This window comes from Sander vitreus, chromosome 14, assembly GCF_031162955.1.
Source record: "Sander vitreus isolate 19-12246 chromosome 14, sanVit1, whole genome shotgun sequence".
NCBI classification, from domain to species: domain Eukaryota; kingdom Metazoa; phylum Chordata; class Actinopteri; order Perciformes; family Percidae; genus Sander; species Sander vitreus.
Window position 1 is genome coordinate 30206811 of NC_135868.1, and position 19641 is coordinate 30226451.

General features: G+C 39.4%; 1 protein-coding gene across 1 annotated transcript in view; it reads right to left on the minus strand.

The window, feature by feature from the left end:
* Positions 1-19641, minus strand: part of thsd7aa (thrombospondin, type I, domain containing 7Aa) — a 192683-nt gene that overhangs the window by 108801 nt on the left and 64241 nt on the right. Inside the window, exons 2-5 of the mRNA XM_078267643.1 lie at positions 14307-14945; positions 13760-13988; positions 7233-7481; positions 1212-1393 (exon numbers count right to left, since the gene is read on the minus strand). Of these exons, the coding sequence (XP_078123769.1) occupies positions 1212-1393; positions 7233-7481; positions 13760-13988; positions 14307-14945 (1299 nt within the window). The remainder of the gene's footprint in view (positions 1-1211; positions 1394-7232; positions 7482-13759; positions 13989-14306; positions 14946-19641) is intronic.

The following is a 19641-nucleotide window of genomic DNA, read 5'->3' on the forward strand; positions in this document are numbered from 1 at the left end:
TACTAAAACTCTTAGGTTATGGTTGGGAAAGATTGTGGTTTTGGTGTATTATTTAAAAATTGAGCCCCTCCTGTATTCTGCTTCAAGTTGACATTGACTTTTTCAAAAGGTAAAAAAAGACCTGTCTTTCTCTAACCTTAACCATAGTGCGCCAAATTGCATGCTGCATAGTACTACATAAAGCTGAAATGATTACCTTGTGATCCCAACATAACAAACTTGGTTTTGTGATAATTGACATGATGATGGTACATGCTAATTATTCAGATCTTGGTTTGATCTTAACATTACTTATACCATCCACTCCTTGACCATTAGATATAGGATTCAATGTTGCTTTCTGAAATGGCACCCTTTATAAACAGTTTATATGTTTTCACTAATTGCTTTCTCAATGGTTAATAAATCAATTACTAATGCTTTATAAAGCATTGATAAGTTCGTGATACGAACAACTTTCGGCTCACAAGAATCCCTTTAACATTATAAAAGTTAGTAAGTCATTACAGGTTCCTCACCACTAATAACCACAAATACTAGGCACTATGATTTACTTACAGTATTCTTATGGGGAAAGATACAGTGTTGCGCCTGTGGCAGTCTAATGTATCATAGTGACCTAGTGACCAAAGTAAATACACCCAGATGGTGTTAACTTACAGCCAAAGCCACAGCAGTTGGGAAATGTTTTCTCTGGCAAAGTGAAGGCAGAACAGAAGTCCCATAGTGTAACATTTAATGAGGTATATAGATGTTTGTATGAAATGCATTCAAAATCATTATATTTTTGTACCACTAGATTCTAATACTCTATTTTTTTTAAAGCAGAGATCTCAAAGTCAGCTAACTGGATGCCTCCACTCCTTGGTTGTGCCAGGAGATTCTGTCCATAAAAATTACAAACAGATTTTGCGCCAAGGGACACCCACAGAGTTTTCAGTCAGACGCAGAAGAAAATAAAAACTTTGGCTTGAGACATGTTGGTCTAAGAATTTCTTTCTTTCATTTTCATTTCCCTGTGCTTTTTTATCCTCTTGCATGTGGTTTTCAACACAGAAATGTTTCAATCAATAAATAAGATACAATCAAACAAGCTAAATAAAGTGAACACTTGCACTAATGAGTGGTAAATAAGGCACATAGAGATCAAATATATAGCCATACAAGAGAACTGTAGAGACGATAGAAGAAATGCATGCTGGGAAAGTTACCTTCTTTGCTCCGGAGCGAGCTGAGTTTGGGTGGTGTATCACTGCTGCTCTGGATACAGTAGACCTCTCGAGTCTGAATGCCGCCTCCACACAAGCCCGTCTGGTTTCCACGCCGACGGTCCTGTTGGCTCAGCAGCACGTCCACCCTGCACTCTGTCCACTCCGTAGTCCTCCAGCTGTAACTGAGGACAGAGGTGGACACATGACGAGTTAGTCTGATAGAGTATATCAGCCCCATATTGCCTTTCCTCAAAATACATAATTTGATTAATAGAATAGAGTTGAATTGATCAATACAACAAATGCTCTTTCAAATGTCTATCAGTGTGGTCTACAGTATTTGTCCGGTCCAAACACAATTTCATATTGACCATGTGCATATAGCAGTCAGATCAAAGCTCACTGGATATTATGTATAATTTCCCGTGACTGGCCATGCATTGTATACGTTTACCAAATCAATGGTTTCATTTGACATATGTAATACTTTTCTAAGGGGCAAACTATACATACATTTAAATATAATAATACAAACCAATGAATGGTACTGTTTTATTCCAAAGTCATTTTGGTCTTATTAGAATCACATGCAACCCTAAAAATTAGCAAAAGTCTAATGCTGGTAGGTATATAGACATATCTCCAGTGTTGTGTAGTCCATTAGGGGCGCTGGGGCGCCGCCCCTGCTGCAATTCCAATCGTGAAATACGTATTTTGATTTTTAAAAAAACATTGTTGGTATAGATGTGTGTGTGTGTGTGTATACATTTCAGTTGTTACTCACATTAATCATACATTTTTACAGAAACAGAAGTGCCTACAGTTTTTGTGTGTGTGTGCTGAAGGCTGTACTTTTCTCTTTGTTTCCTTCTGCTACACCTAGCCCAAAGAACGGGATGTTTACACAAGTGGTTCTCAAACTTGTTCACATCAATGTCCCCTAAACTGACACAAATTAGACCCACATCTGTCCCAGGGTCCCCTCCCTGATAGAATTTTTGCTTTTAGATGTTTTATTACAGAAAGTAAATGAAACCCATGAGCAAAATAGTTATTAAATCATTGTCATTGTGTTACGTGATGAAATTATGAAATTATAGTGAAAATAAATGATTCCCCTTTTTTGTTGGGGACCCCCTGGAAACCCTTCAAGGATCCCCGGCGGTCCCCGGACCCCACTTTGAGAACCACTGGTTTACACAACACTTTGTGCAGCCTTACAAATAAGATTATTATTATTATTATTAGATTTTTATTTGACATGGACATCACAATTACATTGGACAAACCAGATGCATTGCTTGAGTGTTTTAGTACACTTACTCATTTTTTACAGATTAAGGTGTATTATTAATAATCTGACTCTTAATTGGAATTTATTTATAGAAAGTCTAATTGTAAAACAAATGGCTAATTGAAAACTGAAACAAACTATGAAAACATTCTGAAATCTGATTCTAAAAACCATTTGCAGCTTGTTTTCATTGCTTCGAGGGAGAGTGTGCACGGCTTTTTGCAACCACTGAACGGCATCAGTTGTGCCTGAGTGAGCCATGGTGGTGAGTATCTCCAAAAGACTTTTTTTGTTTTTATTGACCTGAGATCTCTGTTTACAATATGCCTCAGGGTTTGCAATTTAACCAGACTTTCCACAGGATAATTCTTCAGGACTCGATTTTTTTAAGCTGAAAGGAGGTTGTTAATTGCAGCATAGATGGGTTTGTGTCTGGCTAGTGAATTGGCAGCAGTCGTCTCAGCAATAATGCATTGTGGTTTCAACCCTGAGGTCAGAAAATGTAAACCCTGCCTCCATCTTTGCTGATAATGGAATTCATTAGAGGTTGCCAATGAAAGGCTCTAGATATTAATGAGCAAGGTATCTCTGACTCTCAGTTGCAGTTTGCCCTGCTGCAGAACAATGAGGCCCCTGGGAAAGCATTGCATCTTGGGGCTTAAAGTTGCCCAGATGGGGACACGCAAACAAAGTGTTCTTCAGTACCATGGACAGGCTGCTGCCTCACTCCCTGCTGTATGTCAAACAAAAGACAGCAGTCGATGGACTTTGATTTAGTGTTGATGCATGATTTTACTCTGCCCATACAACATAACTAAATATATTAAATACATGGGTTTTAGAGAGATTAAGTGAAACTTGAATTTTCAGATTCTGTTCCAGAAATAAGAAAATCTGTTCACTCAAAATATCTTTTATTTTAGTTTTGAGCAGCATCTGTCTTCCACTAACACCTTTTCCCATAAGCCCAACACCATCTGGTTAATTGTCAACAGCTTGACAGAATGAAGTGCAACATTCACCGAGCACATATGACAGCCGTCGAAATACCCGACTTATTGTTGTCTGTATAAACCAACATACCAGCAGCGTCTTGTCATGTCATTCTCACTGTAGATGCTTCAGTAAAAATGCAATGACATATCCCAGCTAAATTATCATGACCACTATCTGTATGGCATATCTGATGTGTATGATGATGGGTCGGGCATTAAACGAAACGCTATGCAATACAGACAGTGTATGTGGTACTTGGAGTGTAGTTTGATTGGCAGCTCTTTTTCATTAGTCGTCACATGTTTCTGTGAAAATGTATGATATAATGTAAGTAACAACTGAAATGTATACACACAACGATACCATAAATTATTATTTATCAAAATACGTATTTCACGATTGGAATTGCAGCAGGGGCGGCGCCCCAGTGCCAGTAATGGACCACACAACACTGGAGATATGTCTATATACCTACCAGCATTAGACTTTTGCTAATTTTTAGTTCAGTGTCCCCCGGGCTCTTATGTTGTGGTGTAACTTAGTTCTGTTATTGTGTTTTCTGTATTTGCAGCTCATTTCCTTATGCAGTGTATGTGTTAAATTGGTCATTCATTGGTGTTAGCCAGATACAGGACATTTAAATGTATGTATAATTTGCATAGTTCACTCAGAAAAGTATCACATTTGTCAAATAAAACCATTCATTTATGAATGGCCTGGAACAGGAAATGAAACATAATATCCAGTGACCTTTGATCTGACTGCTTTAGCTTTATATATGCACATGGTAAAGAAAATAAACATTTTGCTATTTTTCACCTATTTTTGTTAGGTGACCAGTAGATTATTAGCCCCCAGTGCTTGAATGCTAGGCTGTGTTGTAAAGTCATCCTTAAAGGTGCTGTAGGTAGGATTGTGAAGATCCAGGACTTATCCAAAAAATGTGAACATCGACAACTTCTCAGTCCCTCCCCCCCCCTTTCCGCTAAAGCCCAAAACGGTCTCCTAAGCCCCTCCCCCCACAAGGGAGAATGAATGCGTGTGCATGAGCAGTGACTTGACACGCAGTTAGACACCCCCCTGGCCCTGATTGGTGCATCTGAACAGGGAGATGTGGATTTTTGTAAATCTCACTCCAGGCTGTAGGTGGAGCCACCACTAAATGACCTGCTTCGTGTAGTTCTACTGGAACATAGGGTCAGTTTCAGCAGATATGACAGAAAGGGAGTTTTAGAAGGCTTACCTACTGCACCTTTAAACTAAGATGACATAACTGTCTCTCTTGTCATTCTGCTTTGAGACAGACATTTGACAGACATTTGATAAACAACTACAGTCAATGTTCTCCTGTGCCATTGTATATAGGCACAGGAGTGCTTTTATTTAATTAACACTAAACACAAACTACTTTTAGTTCTGCAGGTGGTCAAATTAAATGTTGACCCTATGATGGTGCCAGATGAAATGTTCAGAGATCACCAAGTTACTACAATTCATCCTGACTGAGAATATGTGGATCACATTTCTTGGCAGTCCATCCCATAGCTGTTGAGACTTAAATTACAGTAAAACCAGAAATGTCATGCCATGGTGGGGCAATAAGAAAAGTCAAGGAATCACCAAAGTGGTTTGGATTCATCCTTTGGGGACCATGAATGTGTGAACCAAATGTCATGGTAATCTATTGAATATTTGGGCATTACCAACTACTAGACTAAAAGTTGAAAGTGTTAAAAGTGAAAATTGTTAAAGGGATAGTATTTTTAAAGTGGGGTTGTATGAGGTTGTTGGCGGTCGGCACGCCCCGTTTAGAGAAGCAGACGGGAGTACAGGCACGAAAGAAAGCTACAGGCTATCTGCACACAGGGCCAGCAGAAAAACATAGTTAAGCCACCTAAAATAGGCCCACCTAAGAAAATCTTTATCAGTGTAAGTGTACACTATATTTAGAATATTTTAATTTTTTTTTCCTCAGACAGCCCTTTTCTCTGATACTACAATTCCTCAAACAGAACTTCCGTATTCCTATGCATATTAGCAACTGTGGAATTTGATTGTTGTCCTTTACTGTTGTGTTAGCTTTTTTATACTCCAGTGGTTTCCCTTCTGACAGAGATGTTAGCCTATGTTTCCTGCCCAGGGACTACAGATGAAAATGAGCGTATAGCTAACTATGGTACTGCTAAGGAGCAGTGCATTGTCCCTGTCAAATAAATAAATAAATAACTGTAATAACGACCTCATACTGTACAACCCACTTCAAAAGAGCCAAACTATCCCGTTAATGCAAGGTCAAAGTTTATCCTGAGTTAGTCCTGCATTGCCAAACTCATCTCCACAGCAATGTTTCAGCTCTGGAGTACGGTCTGGCTGCACAAGAAGACTTCTTGATACTGATTTTGAGATATCTTGTGTCACTAAATATCTTCCAGTAGCACAGAATAAAACTCACTTCAGCACCCATGCTGGAAGAAATCCTAGGGGAAACACTGCTTATACATGACACATTCTACATGTACTTAGGGACCGTTCGGTATTTATGGAATGGACCACCGGAGGAAAATAGGGGAGGGTCATGTCTTTTTATTCTTTGCTGAGGGGAGGGTCATCCAACATTTTTCAGTCCAGGGGGGGGGGACTGTTTCATGAATACTTTTGTATTCATGAAACAGCAACATTTCAAAGTGGCTTGTTTGGTACATATTTTTCCATGTAGCACTTAGTCCCGGCCCTCCTTTGCTACCAGATAGGTCTGACCTATGGATGTATTAAGAGTTTGCTGGGGGGGCATGGGAAGCTGCCCCCTGGTGACTGAAACGGATAATTGCATTGTTTAAAAAATGAGTAGAATAATTACGTCTGACATGATCAGATATTTTATAAATATCTTAAATAACACAAAACAACTAAATGGTGATAGGTAATACCTCTGATTTCATATACTGCTTTAGTAAAAAAAATATTTCCTGGCTGACAATGGGAGCAGCAGGACGTAAAAAACGAAAATGACTGTTGCACTAGTCTGGACATCTTACCGTGCCAAGATTGCAATAAAGGTTTCCTAAATGCCACATTTGATGTCAGCTTACTAAGTGATTGCGGGTTTTGTGTAGATTTGGACTTTTATACGTTTATTCCACTTTGTTTAAACGGCGAAGTGGAGGAAGCCTCGTGACGAGTCCATAGCAACCAGTTTGTGTGTTGAATGTTACCCAGAGTGCTTTGCTGAATGGTCTCAATATTTTATTGTTTTATTTCAAGTGAATACTAGTTTACTAGAGGAGTAACTTGGTATTTGAAGTAATGCAGTAATGCAGGAAGTGTGCATTTAGTTTCCATACTTATTGTGTTTCCACAACAATGTTAGTGAGTAAATCTACTGAAATGCCCCCCCCCCCCACCATAACAGAGGAGTGGGATTCGTCACATGAGAATGTAAAGGTTTAGTCACTATGTCATGGCCGTTAAAACCAATGGGAATCTGGATATTTGCCAAGCGCAAACCAGTACAGAAGGTATCAATAAATTGTTGGGGGAGGGTCATGCCTTTTTTCCAAATTGTTTTGGAGGGTCATAGAAATTATTTTACTGGCGAGGGGAGGGTCATGTCTTTTTTTGCTAAAGGTCCCAAAACTCCTCCATTGGCCCCTTAAATAAATAACGAACAGTCCCTTATGTGAACTTTTAACACTTTAGTTGAATAACTCTTTCTCTCCTTGTCCAGTACTTACACTATGCAGGGCAGCACTCCGTCTCCCAGGGGGCTGCAGGACTCTTTCTCCTCCAGCTCAGGACAATCTGCTCCTCCATCGATTGGGAACTGGCTCACTTTTCTGGTACGGGTGCGCTCCCCCTTTGGCCCGTTGGGGTCGTAGCACTCCTTGGAACAAGCTGACCATTCAGACCATTCAGTCACATCACAGTCTTTGGTCATGACGCAGGCCTGGAAGGTCACCGGCAACGACTCCTGAGAGCACAGGCTGGAGATGAGAAGACAAGATACCGTAAGACAAGATGAAACTTTAATACCTTAATGTAGGATGTGTTATGTTATGAATTATAAATGTTTCAAAATGAATTCAATTTTATTCAATTTTATTCATAGTACAAATCATAACCAGAGCTATCTCAAGACACTTTACAGATAGAGTAGGTCTAGACCACACTATAATTTACAGAGACCCAACTAGAGCAAGCATTTAGTGCGACGGTGGTGAGGAAAAACTCCCTTTTAGGCAGAAACCTCAAGTGGTGAGGCAAATGTGTATATCATTTTGATTATAATTATGGTATTGTATTAAAACAGACAACAATCAATACAAGACATTTTAACCCTTGTGTTGCCTTCGGGTCAAATTTGAACCGTTTCCTAAATTTCTATTTTAGAAATATGGATTTCTTTTTAACTACCTAATTTTATCGATCCAATCCAAGTAAATACAGGGCCAGTATCACCGGTACGATACCAATACCTTTTAATAATGAAGGTGGATTCATCATCAAGTTGCTTTTCATGACCTTTAAGTGTTTTTGTGATTTGCCACATGTCAGGGTCCCTGAGCAAGACACTAAGTTGCTCCCCCAGATGCTGTATGTACAGCTGTCCACTGCTCCTGATACTCAGGATGGGTTAAGATGCAGTAATTGAATTTCACTACATTGTACTGTCAAATTGTATTTGACGAATTAAGCATAAAGTTTTGTTTATTTTATTGAATCCGTTTTGCCAGCATCAGTATTCAGAGCCACACACTCACACACAGTGCACCCTCTAATTTCTACTGCACAATAGAGCCCCATTACGAATTACTGTCATTAAAGACCCCTATTATGCTTTTTTTTTTATTTTTCCCATCTCTTATTGTGTTATTTAGTTTCTTTGTATGTAATAGATGTATAAAGTACAAAAAAGACATTCCACTCCAAATGGAGCTTTCTCTCCCAATGACAGCACTTTATCTCAACTGCTTAAAACGCCTCGCCAACTTTCCTGTTTGAATTTCCTCAATTAATGACACTTAATGTCACTTACTGAGAATGCCAGCAACATTTTTCATGTATATCAAAGCATGTAAACCTATTGTAGTAGACCCCAAGAGTACAAAAATGTCGCTAAAAAGGAGTATAATAGGAGCTCTTTGAGGCTTTATTATGATCCATTAAATGCTCATATATGGTGTCAGGGCATCTCTATCAACAATGTTGTCTGACAAACTAATAATGGACTAACAATGGTATTTGTCTTGCACATTATGCACAGTAGGCTACATGCATGCATCATTGTGTATGAATCTTTTAAATTTAAATAACATACTGAACCTGGACTCTGCAGGTAACAATGACAAACTACTATAGAGGTCATTACAGTAGAATGCATTTATAGCTGATGAAAATAATGTCAGCCATAAAAAGGTATCAATGATATAATGAAAGTCTTAAGGAATATAATTTTAAATGCATATAACCATATGATTTGGGCATAGGCTATAAGGTAGATAATAGTTTGTGCAAAATAACATCATAAAAAATAGTCCAAATTGACTGAAATTCAAAAACCTGTGAATTCCCTGCCTATATTCATAATGTTAAAATGAGCATTGTGACATCACAGTGTTCACAGAGAGCTACACATACAGTGGATAAAGACAGGGAAAAGACAGCAAGACAAAGAGCAACATTTGCTTGCCTTTTAAAATGCCTCTACATACACAGAGTGGATTATTAAGAACCAAGTAGAGTGACTGTTGTGTAGGGATTACACAGATGTAAAAGACTGGTGAAATGCTGCTGTACATGCCTGCAGCTTTCCTTTGTCCGAGTCAGCCAATTTGATAAGCAGGGTTTAAAAGTTGTTCATTACGAACCCAAACAATTTGTTATCCGTATTTTCAGCAGCTGCTTCACAGCACTATGGCTTCATTTGATGATGGGATTTCTGAGGAGTTGAAAGACTCTTGTTTCTCTCTCTATGTGTGGTAGAGGCAGATAGGCCATTTGGGATAATGACACACTGCTTCCCTTCTCTGGTTCTCTTCCCTTTGAGTCTCAACAGTTATATTTTTCCTCATATTCCCTCAACATCAGTGGTGTATTCCAGAAAGTGGGTTTAGGGAAAAGGTTGTTAAATCCACTTTGTTGAATAGACACATTTGTGTAGAAATGAACTGTCTGCTCTTTTAGTTTTTTTTCTATTTGTTCTGCAGCCATTGAGCTTCCTTTTTCTTTTAACAATTTTATAGTAAAGCTAAACCAGCACGATCTAGACATAGATGTGACTATGGACCTTATGGCTTTACAGATACAAAATGTAACAGTTTGCACTTTGATGTAGTTTTCATAAGGATTTTCAGCCCCACAATATGTTATCACGGTATGTAATACGACAAGCAGTTCATTTGAAGAATACTGAGGGATGACCAGTGTGTAAGTTTTCCACACAAACTACCTCTTGTGCTTGTGTGACCTTAAATATCTATTCCAAATGCAATGTGGTTAGTAGCTGCAAGTTCTCAAAACACATACAAAATACTTATTTGTCATTACTTTTCACAACAAGTTTCTTCATATTATAATCCTGCATTTAAATATTTGCCTTTATAACTTATTCTCTTCACTTGACAGATTGTTGATTTTGCGTTTTGGACCACCAGAATCAATTTCTCATTCCAATATTAAAGTATGCATGGACAGTCAAAACAATAAAACCCTGTTACCATTTTGGAATGCAAATACATTAAATGAGACATATTATGCTAACTTTCAGGTTCATACTTTTATTTAGGGTTTTTACTAATACATGTTTGCATGCATGTTCAAAAAACACATTATTTTATATATATATAGCCAATGGCTGCTGCACCTGTTTTCACACTCTTTCTGAAACGTTTTAGTGTCTGTCTCTTTAAGGCCCCCCTACCGAAAACTGGATGCAGCATGGCATTTTTTTTCGGGGGTTTGTGTGCTTTTCTTTTTGCATTGTTTCTATATTTGCAGTGTGTTTATGTATTTGGTTGTGTTCTGTGTATTTGCAGTGTGTTTATGTATTTGGTTGTGTTGTGTGTATTTGCAGTGTGTTTATGTATTTGGTTGTGTTGTGTGTATTTGCAGTGTGTTTATGTATTTGGTTGTGTTGTGTGTATTTGCAGTGCGTTTATGTATTTGGTTGTGTTGTGTGTATTTGCAGTGTGTTTATGTATTTGGTTGTGTTGTGTGTATTTGCCAAAATACACCCAAATGCTGTGCAAATGAAGTTGTTTTCTTAATTTGCTTGTGTTTTGTCTATTTGTGTGTGTTTTCTTAAGTTGCAGGGTGTTTGCCCCTGTCGGTCACCATACTCATCATCATATAATGTCAAAGAAATACTTTATGCTAAAAAGACACATCACAATGGCATGTAGATATAATGTCCTTCATAGGATGTTGTGATTATTGTCAACACGTTTTCTGAGCAGTAGAAAAAGAAAGAGGATGGTCTTTTCTCACACCAGGGACACATATTTATGTTGAAAAGCCATGAAAAAGTGCAATTTTACAATTACAATATGCCTTTTTAAAACACTTGATAAAGGCCCAGTGGAGTTTATCATCATTTACATCCTGGACACTTGGGGATAATAAGCATTTTTAGCCACGAGATTTAAAAAAAAAGGTCCCACAGGTATGGCTCTAACTGTAAATAAACTTGACTCTGGGATCCGGTCAACATTAATATTGTCATCACTATCAACTAAGCCTCTTTCAAGCCTTTAGCCATCTGTGCATTCTGTGACATACAGTTCTCCATTAGAGCAGGGTGTCAGAATAAACTCTCTGGCATTGCTAGAAGGGCTAAAAAAGGATAATGGATATGTGTTTCTCTTTTGGATAAAAAGAATATTCCAAACTTGATATCAATCCTAGTGTGTATCATATAAATATAATAGGCTACTTGAGTGAAACATGACGATTGGCTTTTGCCTAAAGTCTGAAGGATGTGAATTCTGACCCTCATTAAAAGCAAATGTATCACAAGAGCCTCGATTTTCTCAGGATGTAATGGATGCTGCTCAGTGGCCTCTATTAGAGCCGAGCAAGCGCAGCGAGACAGAATGAGGCCATTCATCTCCTAACAAAGAACATGGCTCTCAGAAGCCACATGGACATTGACCTAGCTGAAAAAAACATGTATTGAGTATGTACATCTTAGGATGGAAAAGTGTCCAGTGTTATTGAGGTGGGAGAAGCTGTATGGACACTGAGGAAGTAGAATAAACAAAATAATCTTCAACATTGACTAATTGAAACTGACAGCAATTCTTGTTACGACCATTATTAATGAGGCCCAGCACTGTGGCCTTATACAGTACATAATATATGGATAGCATTAATAATTCCACTAATTAATCTCAAGCCTTCATGTAGGATTGTGAATAATCTCAATTAGCTGTGACTAAATATTAAATTTGAATCAGAAAACAACGATCAAACTGAAGGTTTATAGGGTTATTACAACACATACAATATGACTAAGTCTTCTGAGCTGTGACACTTGAAGCCATTGAGTGCCACAGACATGCATTGTGAGCTGGATCGTGCAGCAATGTGACAGTGCACAACAAACAAGCCACATCCCTTTCTGTGAAAATATGTCAACAAGCTTAACAGTACAGACTCTTCAATGGGCAATATAATGCACACAAAAGTAAACTTTGCAAATCATAACACATGAATGTGTATATCGTAAATATAGCAATAATCTTGTGCAATGAAAAAGTATAAACAAAAGGTTAGTCAGTCAAGGAATGTTGTATATTTATTCATGTCTGTTTTGCTACTGTGGCGTTTAATGACATTTATAAAATCCTCTTTCTACAACATCTGTGCATGGCAACTACAGTATGGTATGGGTAAGGCTTTTGTTTGGGGGGAAGCATTTAGTTTGCCTTTATGACAGAGGATAGTAGAGAGATGACAGGAAATGAGGGGAGAGAGAGAGAGAGATGACATGTAACAAATCACCTCAGCAAAATCAAATTAGAATCAAAGACATGACATTAAAGCTGTAGTTAAAATTTAGGAATACAAGATAATATAACAAATTAAATATAATCCTGTGGTAGATTAATATTAAAATGTATAAACTGTATTGTAAACAGGTTGTAGACAGGTATGCACATACTGTAAGTATATATTCTGTAATGGATAAACAGCTCGTTAGCAGGTACTGTAGTAAAAAATATATTTTTGATGTAAAGTGGTTGTAAACAAAAAAGTAAGCAGGTGGAGCCAGTGCAGTATGTACAACACCAGTATATTAGTATGTTTCAAACTATTTAGGTCACACATCATGTTGTCTGGCCACACTCGAAAGCAATTTGCTGATCTTCTGATGAAGATTAACGAAATGCCATGATCATTCATCAGTGAAGTCCTGCATTCTTGGCCTTAAGAGAGTGTTGTGCCTCTTTTTATCATATCAGCTGTTCAGTTTAGTTTCTTTTGTTGGTTTTCAAAAAGCCACTTTTCTCAAGTTACTATCCGCTGAAGAAATCAACATTGGATTTATTATATGAACACTTTGCGATGTCATACACAAAAAGGCATTGATGGCATGATGAGTATATTGGATTTGCACAATGTTGTCATAGGAAGGTCAATTCACACAAAAACTTTAGGGGGACCAATATTTCATGGCCCAACTATATCAATGACATCATTTGGTTTTTTTGTAAAGCGTGACCAAAGTCGTTTTGTGCCGAAATTAAACCAAATGTTAACCATAGTTTTGTCACATCATAGAGCTTTTTTTTTAACAGTGAGTTTTGGAGGGCACTGACAAATAAGTTGTCCTGCTGAGAGGGCCGTCAGATCAGGAAACACTTCAAATGCAGCTAACCCTAAAGACAAAGAGCCCTTGCCTTATGGGTGCTCCTTTATTATTTGCTTTAAAGTAGTCAGGGCACACAGGACTTCACAAAATCCTTAACATGCCAAACCCTAACCCTGACCCTGGGCACTTACTCCCAAACCTAACCTTAAAATGTACCTTTACCCAATCCTAATTCTAATCTGATGATAAAAAACATTAGACTTGACATAGACATTACCATTATTCTAGTCTAAATGCTGAAACCAATTATTATGCAGACTAGCCACTAGAGAAAGGGAGAAGCATACAGTCACACAAAGGCATTGGAAAGAAACACATCATTGTAGATCACATGCATGTGAGGTGACACATAAGGAAACTTATTTCATTATGAATTTATGTCATTCTTACCTGAGAGCTTCAACATTTCCACTCTTATGCACACAGGACACTTCTCTGGTCTGGTAGCCGACCTGCAGGTCCCAGGACTTTCCTCCCGGGCGGTTCTGACGGTTTCTGGTCCTCTTCTTCTTGATGAGTTCTCTGGTCTCAGGATCCTTCACTTTACCCCTCTCCCTTAATCTCTCCCGGACTTTCTCTCTCATTTTGTCTTTTTTCTCTTTGTTTTTAGCCTTTTTCTGTCGTTTGGGCCTGTCTGCCTGCCGGGATGGCCTGTCTGGTTTCCTGTTTGCCTTGCCCAGTTTTTTGTTGGGTCTGGATGGTTTGTGTCCCTCTCTGGACAGTTTATCACCCTCTTTGGACCTTTTGTCTCCTTCTTTGTGCTGTTTGTCGCCCTCTCTGCTCTGTTTGTTGCCCTCACTGGACAGTTTGTCACCCTCTCTGGATTGTTTGTCACCCCCTTTGGATGTTTTTTCGCTCTGTCTGGACTGTTTGTCACCCTCTTTGGAAAGTGTTTCACTTTCCTTGGATGGTTTGTCACTCTCTGTGGGTGGTTTATCAGCTTGTCTGGCTTGCCTTGGCATCGGGACAGAGCAGGGCCCCCAGGGTCCCACCCTGAGGCTGTAGAGGCTCTCCTCTCCCTCACAGGGCCCTGGCTGGCATGTGTGAAACTCGGTCAAGTTTGGGCAGGCTGCCCCGCCAAACAGTGGCGGAGCCAGAACGAAGCGGATGCGGTTCTGTAAGCCCATCCCACAGGTTTTAGAACAGTGAGTCCACAAGCTGAACTCCGATACCACACAGTCCCGTGGACAGGGGATGAGACAGGCCTGCTCTAGGCGTGGTTTGGGCTCAAAGTATTCGCAGATCGCATCCTCTGCGGGCTCGGCGTTTGCTTTCTGGACACAGCCCACCTCACGGGTCTGGATGCCCTCCTCTCCCCGGGTACACACAGTGGGGCGCTGCACCCCAGCACTTCGCATCGACACCGGGACACACTGGTTCCATGCACCCAGCTGCCAGTCATACAGATCTTTGTGCCAGTCACACACTCTGAAGCAGCTCTGCTGGTTGTCCGGCCGTTCCGTCTGGTCGCAGTTGGTGTGCAGGGTGGTCCAGCCTTCAGAGTGAGCACACCATACCGCCCTGCTCTGGCTGCCGCCAGGTCCACACTCACTGCCCATACAGCGACCCCATGGACCTGTGAAGAGTAAGACAACAGAGGAAGGTCAAGGAAAGGCCAATGTGTATTACAACCATGCTTGTAAAAGAGAAGTCAAACAATCAGACAGCAAACACCCAGATTAGCCAAACATTTAGAAGAGAACAAAAAGGCAAACAGTAAAGATATTATGCAAACTGTCCGTTGTGAACCTCCATCTCAGTTTCAGACTGACTTCATGCTTTGACTTCGACCCACTGAAAATACCTACATGCAGAGTCATACATGCACAATTTATCTGTACCGTAAGGGAGTATACCAACACTATCAGGGCTATATTCCAAATAGCATGGTTTAGATAATCTGATATGGATAAACGTTTGGCTTGTCTGATCAAATGATCAATAGAATAGCACAGTAAGACCTAAGTTGTAATCAACCAGAACTATTTTTAACCTGCCAAAATAAAACAATCCCAACAGGATTTTGAATATTATTTATAGTTCTAAAGTGCTTCTATAGACAACACTACTGCTTTTTCACATCCCGTAAGTGCTTCCCAGTGCAATACTGTGATTGCACTTCCACTGAATTTATGAGAATGCAATTATAGGTCTAAGTAAACATCACTTTCAGCACAAAACCCCTGTTAGGAGCGCAGCAGATGCAGAGCCAGAGCAGAAGAAGACTCAATCAATACTTCTGAAAACTGACATGAGGAATGGTGCAGCATTGCATATCATTAGCCTTGTCTGGTGTTAACAGTTCTGGGAGCCTTTGTAGGTCCAGAATCGGCAAAGCATTACTCACACAGTAATAAGGTTTTTCCATGATCACAAAATAACAATTTTACGGTACGATAAGGTTACAAAATGGCAAAGTTCGCTTTACTAAGAGCACTAGATAATAAATAAGTAACATTATCCCATACTTACAAATAAAACAAAAATAAATGAATCATTTAGCACTATTCCCTTTGTATAGCATAAAGCCTATCAAAAGCAAAACAAAAAAAAGGGTCAAAAACTGTTTAAGAGGAAATCCATGGGAAGAGATGTCACATCCCTCCCCACACTGTAATTTTATTTTTGATGATTAGATCGCTAGGAAATATTGTAAAAGAACAGTTCACTGATGAGAACTTAGCTCAAATAATATTGATAATAATATTAATAAAACTTGGTAGCAATGCGGCTGTAGCTCAGGTGGTAGAGCGGTAGTCTAACAATCGGAAAGTTGGTGGCTCAATCCCTGGTCCTACAGTCCCATGTCGAGGTGTCCTTGGGCAAGACACTGAACCCCCAATTGCTCCCAATGTTGTGCCATTGAATGTGTGAATGTGTGAATGTGTGTGAATGTTTATCTGATGAGGAGGTGACACCTTGTACTGCAGCCTCTGCTATAGTGTATGAATGTGTGTGTATGGTGAATGGTTCCTGTACTATGTAAAAGTGCATTGATTAGTCGTTAAGACTACAAAAGCGCTACACAAATGCAGGCCATTTACATAAAAAACTGAGAAGTTGAGAAATGAGCAGCAAATAAATTCAAAATGATCCCCTAAATTAGACACAAGTAGGTATTTCCCTCCTTTGACCTCTTAGTTAAAACCTAGAGAATGTTGCTGCACTGGTTTAGCCACAGAGCCTCGGGTTGATACTAATTGTATGCAAGGGAAAACCTAGCTGAACAAAGGCATCTCAATGCTGCCTTCCATGTCGGAGGTCGGAACTGGGAATTACGTCACACCCTAGTTGATCACGTTCCAGTTACAAATTGGAAAAATGGGGGTGGGAATACTAGTTGATAACAACCCATTATGCACGATAACACCGTAGCAACATATCCAGAGATAGAAGATGATCAGTACTGTGTGTAGACTGATTTAATGAAACACAAATATGACAGAAGTGCTAATAAATGGTATATTACTACAGCTTTCAGTGCCGTTTATGCTTCGAGCAGCCATGTTGGTTTGTGCGGTCGAAGTTGGTGAGGTTCTCCCGACTTTCTGAGTTGGAAACCGACATCAGGTGGGAGTTCCAGTTGGCATTTCTTACTAGGAGCTTGGAAATTCCGACTTCCCAGTTCAACTAACAGCATAATGAAAGAGCCCTGCAGTGAAAACATCATGAGTCGTGGTGAACTGACACCAGGGTTTACCATAAAGCAGTGTAGAAGATCCAAGAAGTGGAAGCTGATGTCAAAACTACAGTTGATGCCAGTATTGAACATCTTTGGTTTTGATTTTTTTATTTGGCTAAAAAAGTGAAGAAAAAAAAAAGAAAATTCAATATCTGAATATCTTAACTGGGCTGTTATTCACTTATATATAGTCAAAGGGTGTGATTTACGAAACTGTGCATGAATCTCCCAGTGAGGGTAGCCATTAAAAACAGTCTGAGCTGTAACTGTCTATCACTAGACAATACAGTAATGTATTGTGCACAGAGTATAAAGTCAGAGGCTGTATTAAGCAGTGCTTTATGGTTTCACTCAATAAAGCTACAATACAGCAATGAAAATGTCAACGGAAGAACCAGCAGGCTGAATTAGCTTACAGCTGCAGGCAGAGGGTCTGGATCAATACAAATCAATAGAGGTAGCAAGAAACTGCCCCAGACACATGAGACAGCTGCAGTCACAGATCTGGCATCTCTCACTGGCTGCCATTATCCTCTTCTATCCTGCTGGAAGTGAGGAAATACACCACAGGAAGAATAGGATTTCTAAGGCACACCGCTGATTTGATGTAACATTTACTGTCGCATACTGGATACTGTCAGTGATGAGATAAAGAGGTCCTGATGAAAAACAACAGTATTGATTTTGTAATTAACAATATAGGCAAAAGGCTAAACACTGCAAGGCTAAGTAGACATCTGGGCTGGGGTATTCATCCATATCCAGCACTCTAAAGAGGCCAGTGTGTTTATAGCCATAACGTATTACCTCCCTGGCAGGCGGTATTGTCTCAGCTCCACGCAGGTGTTCACCATAATTTATGAACATGTCACCGAATGACACGGGTATCTCTGGGCCAATGGTGAGCGTTGGAACTAAATGAGGATGGTTGTACTCACGCTGGCCTACATCGCCTATCACCCACTGAGAAGAGCCAGGAGGCATGGAGGGGCACTGCGCCAACAAGACTGAAACTCCAGGGGGGATGTCACACATCTAATCACACCCTGCCTCCATACTACAAATACCCATCACTAATGCCACTAGTATACTGACCAGATGTATTCAATTATTAAAATCATGAGGAGCTAGGTTTCTATTCACTGCAAATAAAGTAAGTAAATGTAAATGGACTGCATTTATATAGCGCTATTCTAGTCTAAACGACTACTCAAAGCGCTACACATAGTACAGGAACCATTCACCATTCACACACATTCATACACTGGTGGCCGAGGCTGCAGTACAAGGTGCTCCCAAACTCATCAGATAAACATTCACACACCGATGGCGCAGCATCGGGAGCAATTTGTGGTTCAGTGTCTTGCCCAAGGACACTTGGACATGGGACTGCAGGGGTCAAACAGCCGACCTTTCGTTTGGTCAACCCGTTCTCATTCCCAACTCGTAAAATACTGATGCTTGGTCAGTGGCTCTCAGTGTCAGATACCGTTGCAAAAATCACCCTTTAGCATCTGTATGGGACACTCTGAGCATAGCAGCAGCTCAACCGGACTTCTTGTCCCGCGTGTCACTGAAAAGTACATTTTGTAACCCCACCCACGTTCTTTCCTAAACCTAACTGTCCCGTTCTTGTGCCGTATGTCAGTTAAACATACGTCCTGACCCAGACGTTAAAAAGTGACGCCAAGAGTCTCAACCAAGCAGGTCTAAATATAACGCCAAAGGGCTAAATGCTAAAGGAGATCTTTGCGTCAGTAACAAACGTCAAAGGCACCTGACCACGCATCGCTTGGTCCCACATAGTGGGGGAACATTGTCCTATTTCTACTGTTATGTTTTGTCTTTGTTTTTATAATTGTTGTGATTGTGGACTGCTTGGCTTTCTGTAGATGCAAACCTAATTCCGCTAGTGGGTCAGCTAGAAACTAAACTGAACTGGGTTTTGTTTTTATATATTTTTTAATATAAGATTTCTATGACCACAGACTTACACTATGTTGGGTTACTTGAGTAATGTAATCAGTCACTCATTACATATTACTTAGTAATGAATGTAATGTAATGAAAATATTTTTAGTAAACTGAAACTAAATAAAACTAAAACCTACAAGAAAATCTACAAGAACATTATCTTAAACTATATTGCCAGGTTAAAAACCTAATAAAAATTGAAAAAGAAATGACCATAAATCGTTTTTAAGATATAATATCTTGCTACTGAAAAAGGACACCACATCTGTTTCTGACAACACAGTGACATTGAACCACAGAAATTTAACAAAGTTTACATTCCAGAAGATGGTGCTGTGCCACAATTAGTTCACATTGGACATTAAAGTAGTGCATAGATTAAACATTAGAGATTGGGCCATTCTCCAACCATGTATTTTGAATGTATATGTAGATACTTCTGAAACATTATATCTGGCCCTAACAAAAACAAACTTAAGCTACTGTAAAACTCTCAAAGTGTAAACTCACTCCAAAAACTAAAATGAAATTGAAAAGTCAAAACTAATATACTATAAACACTAATTAAAAATTCAAAACTATTATAACCTTGCTTTAAAGGTCCAGTGTGTAACAT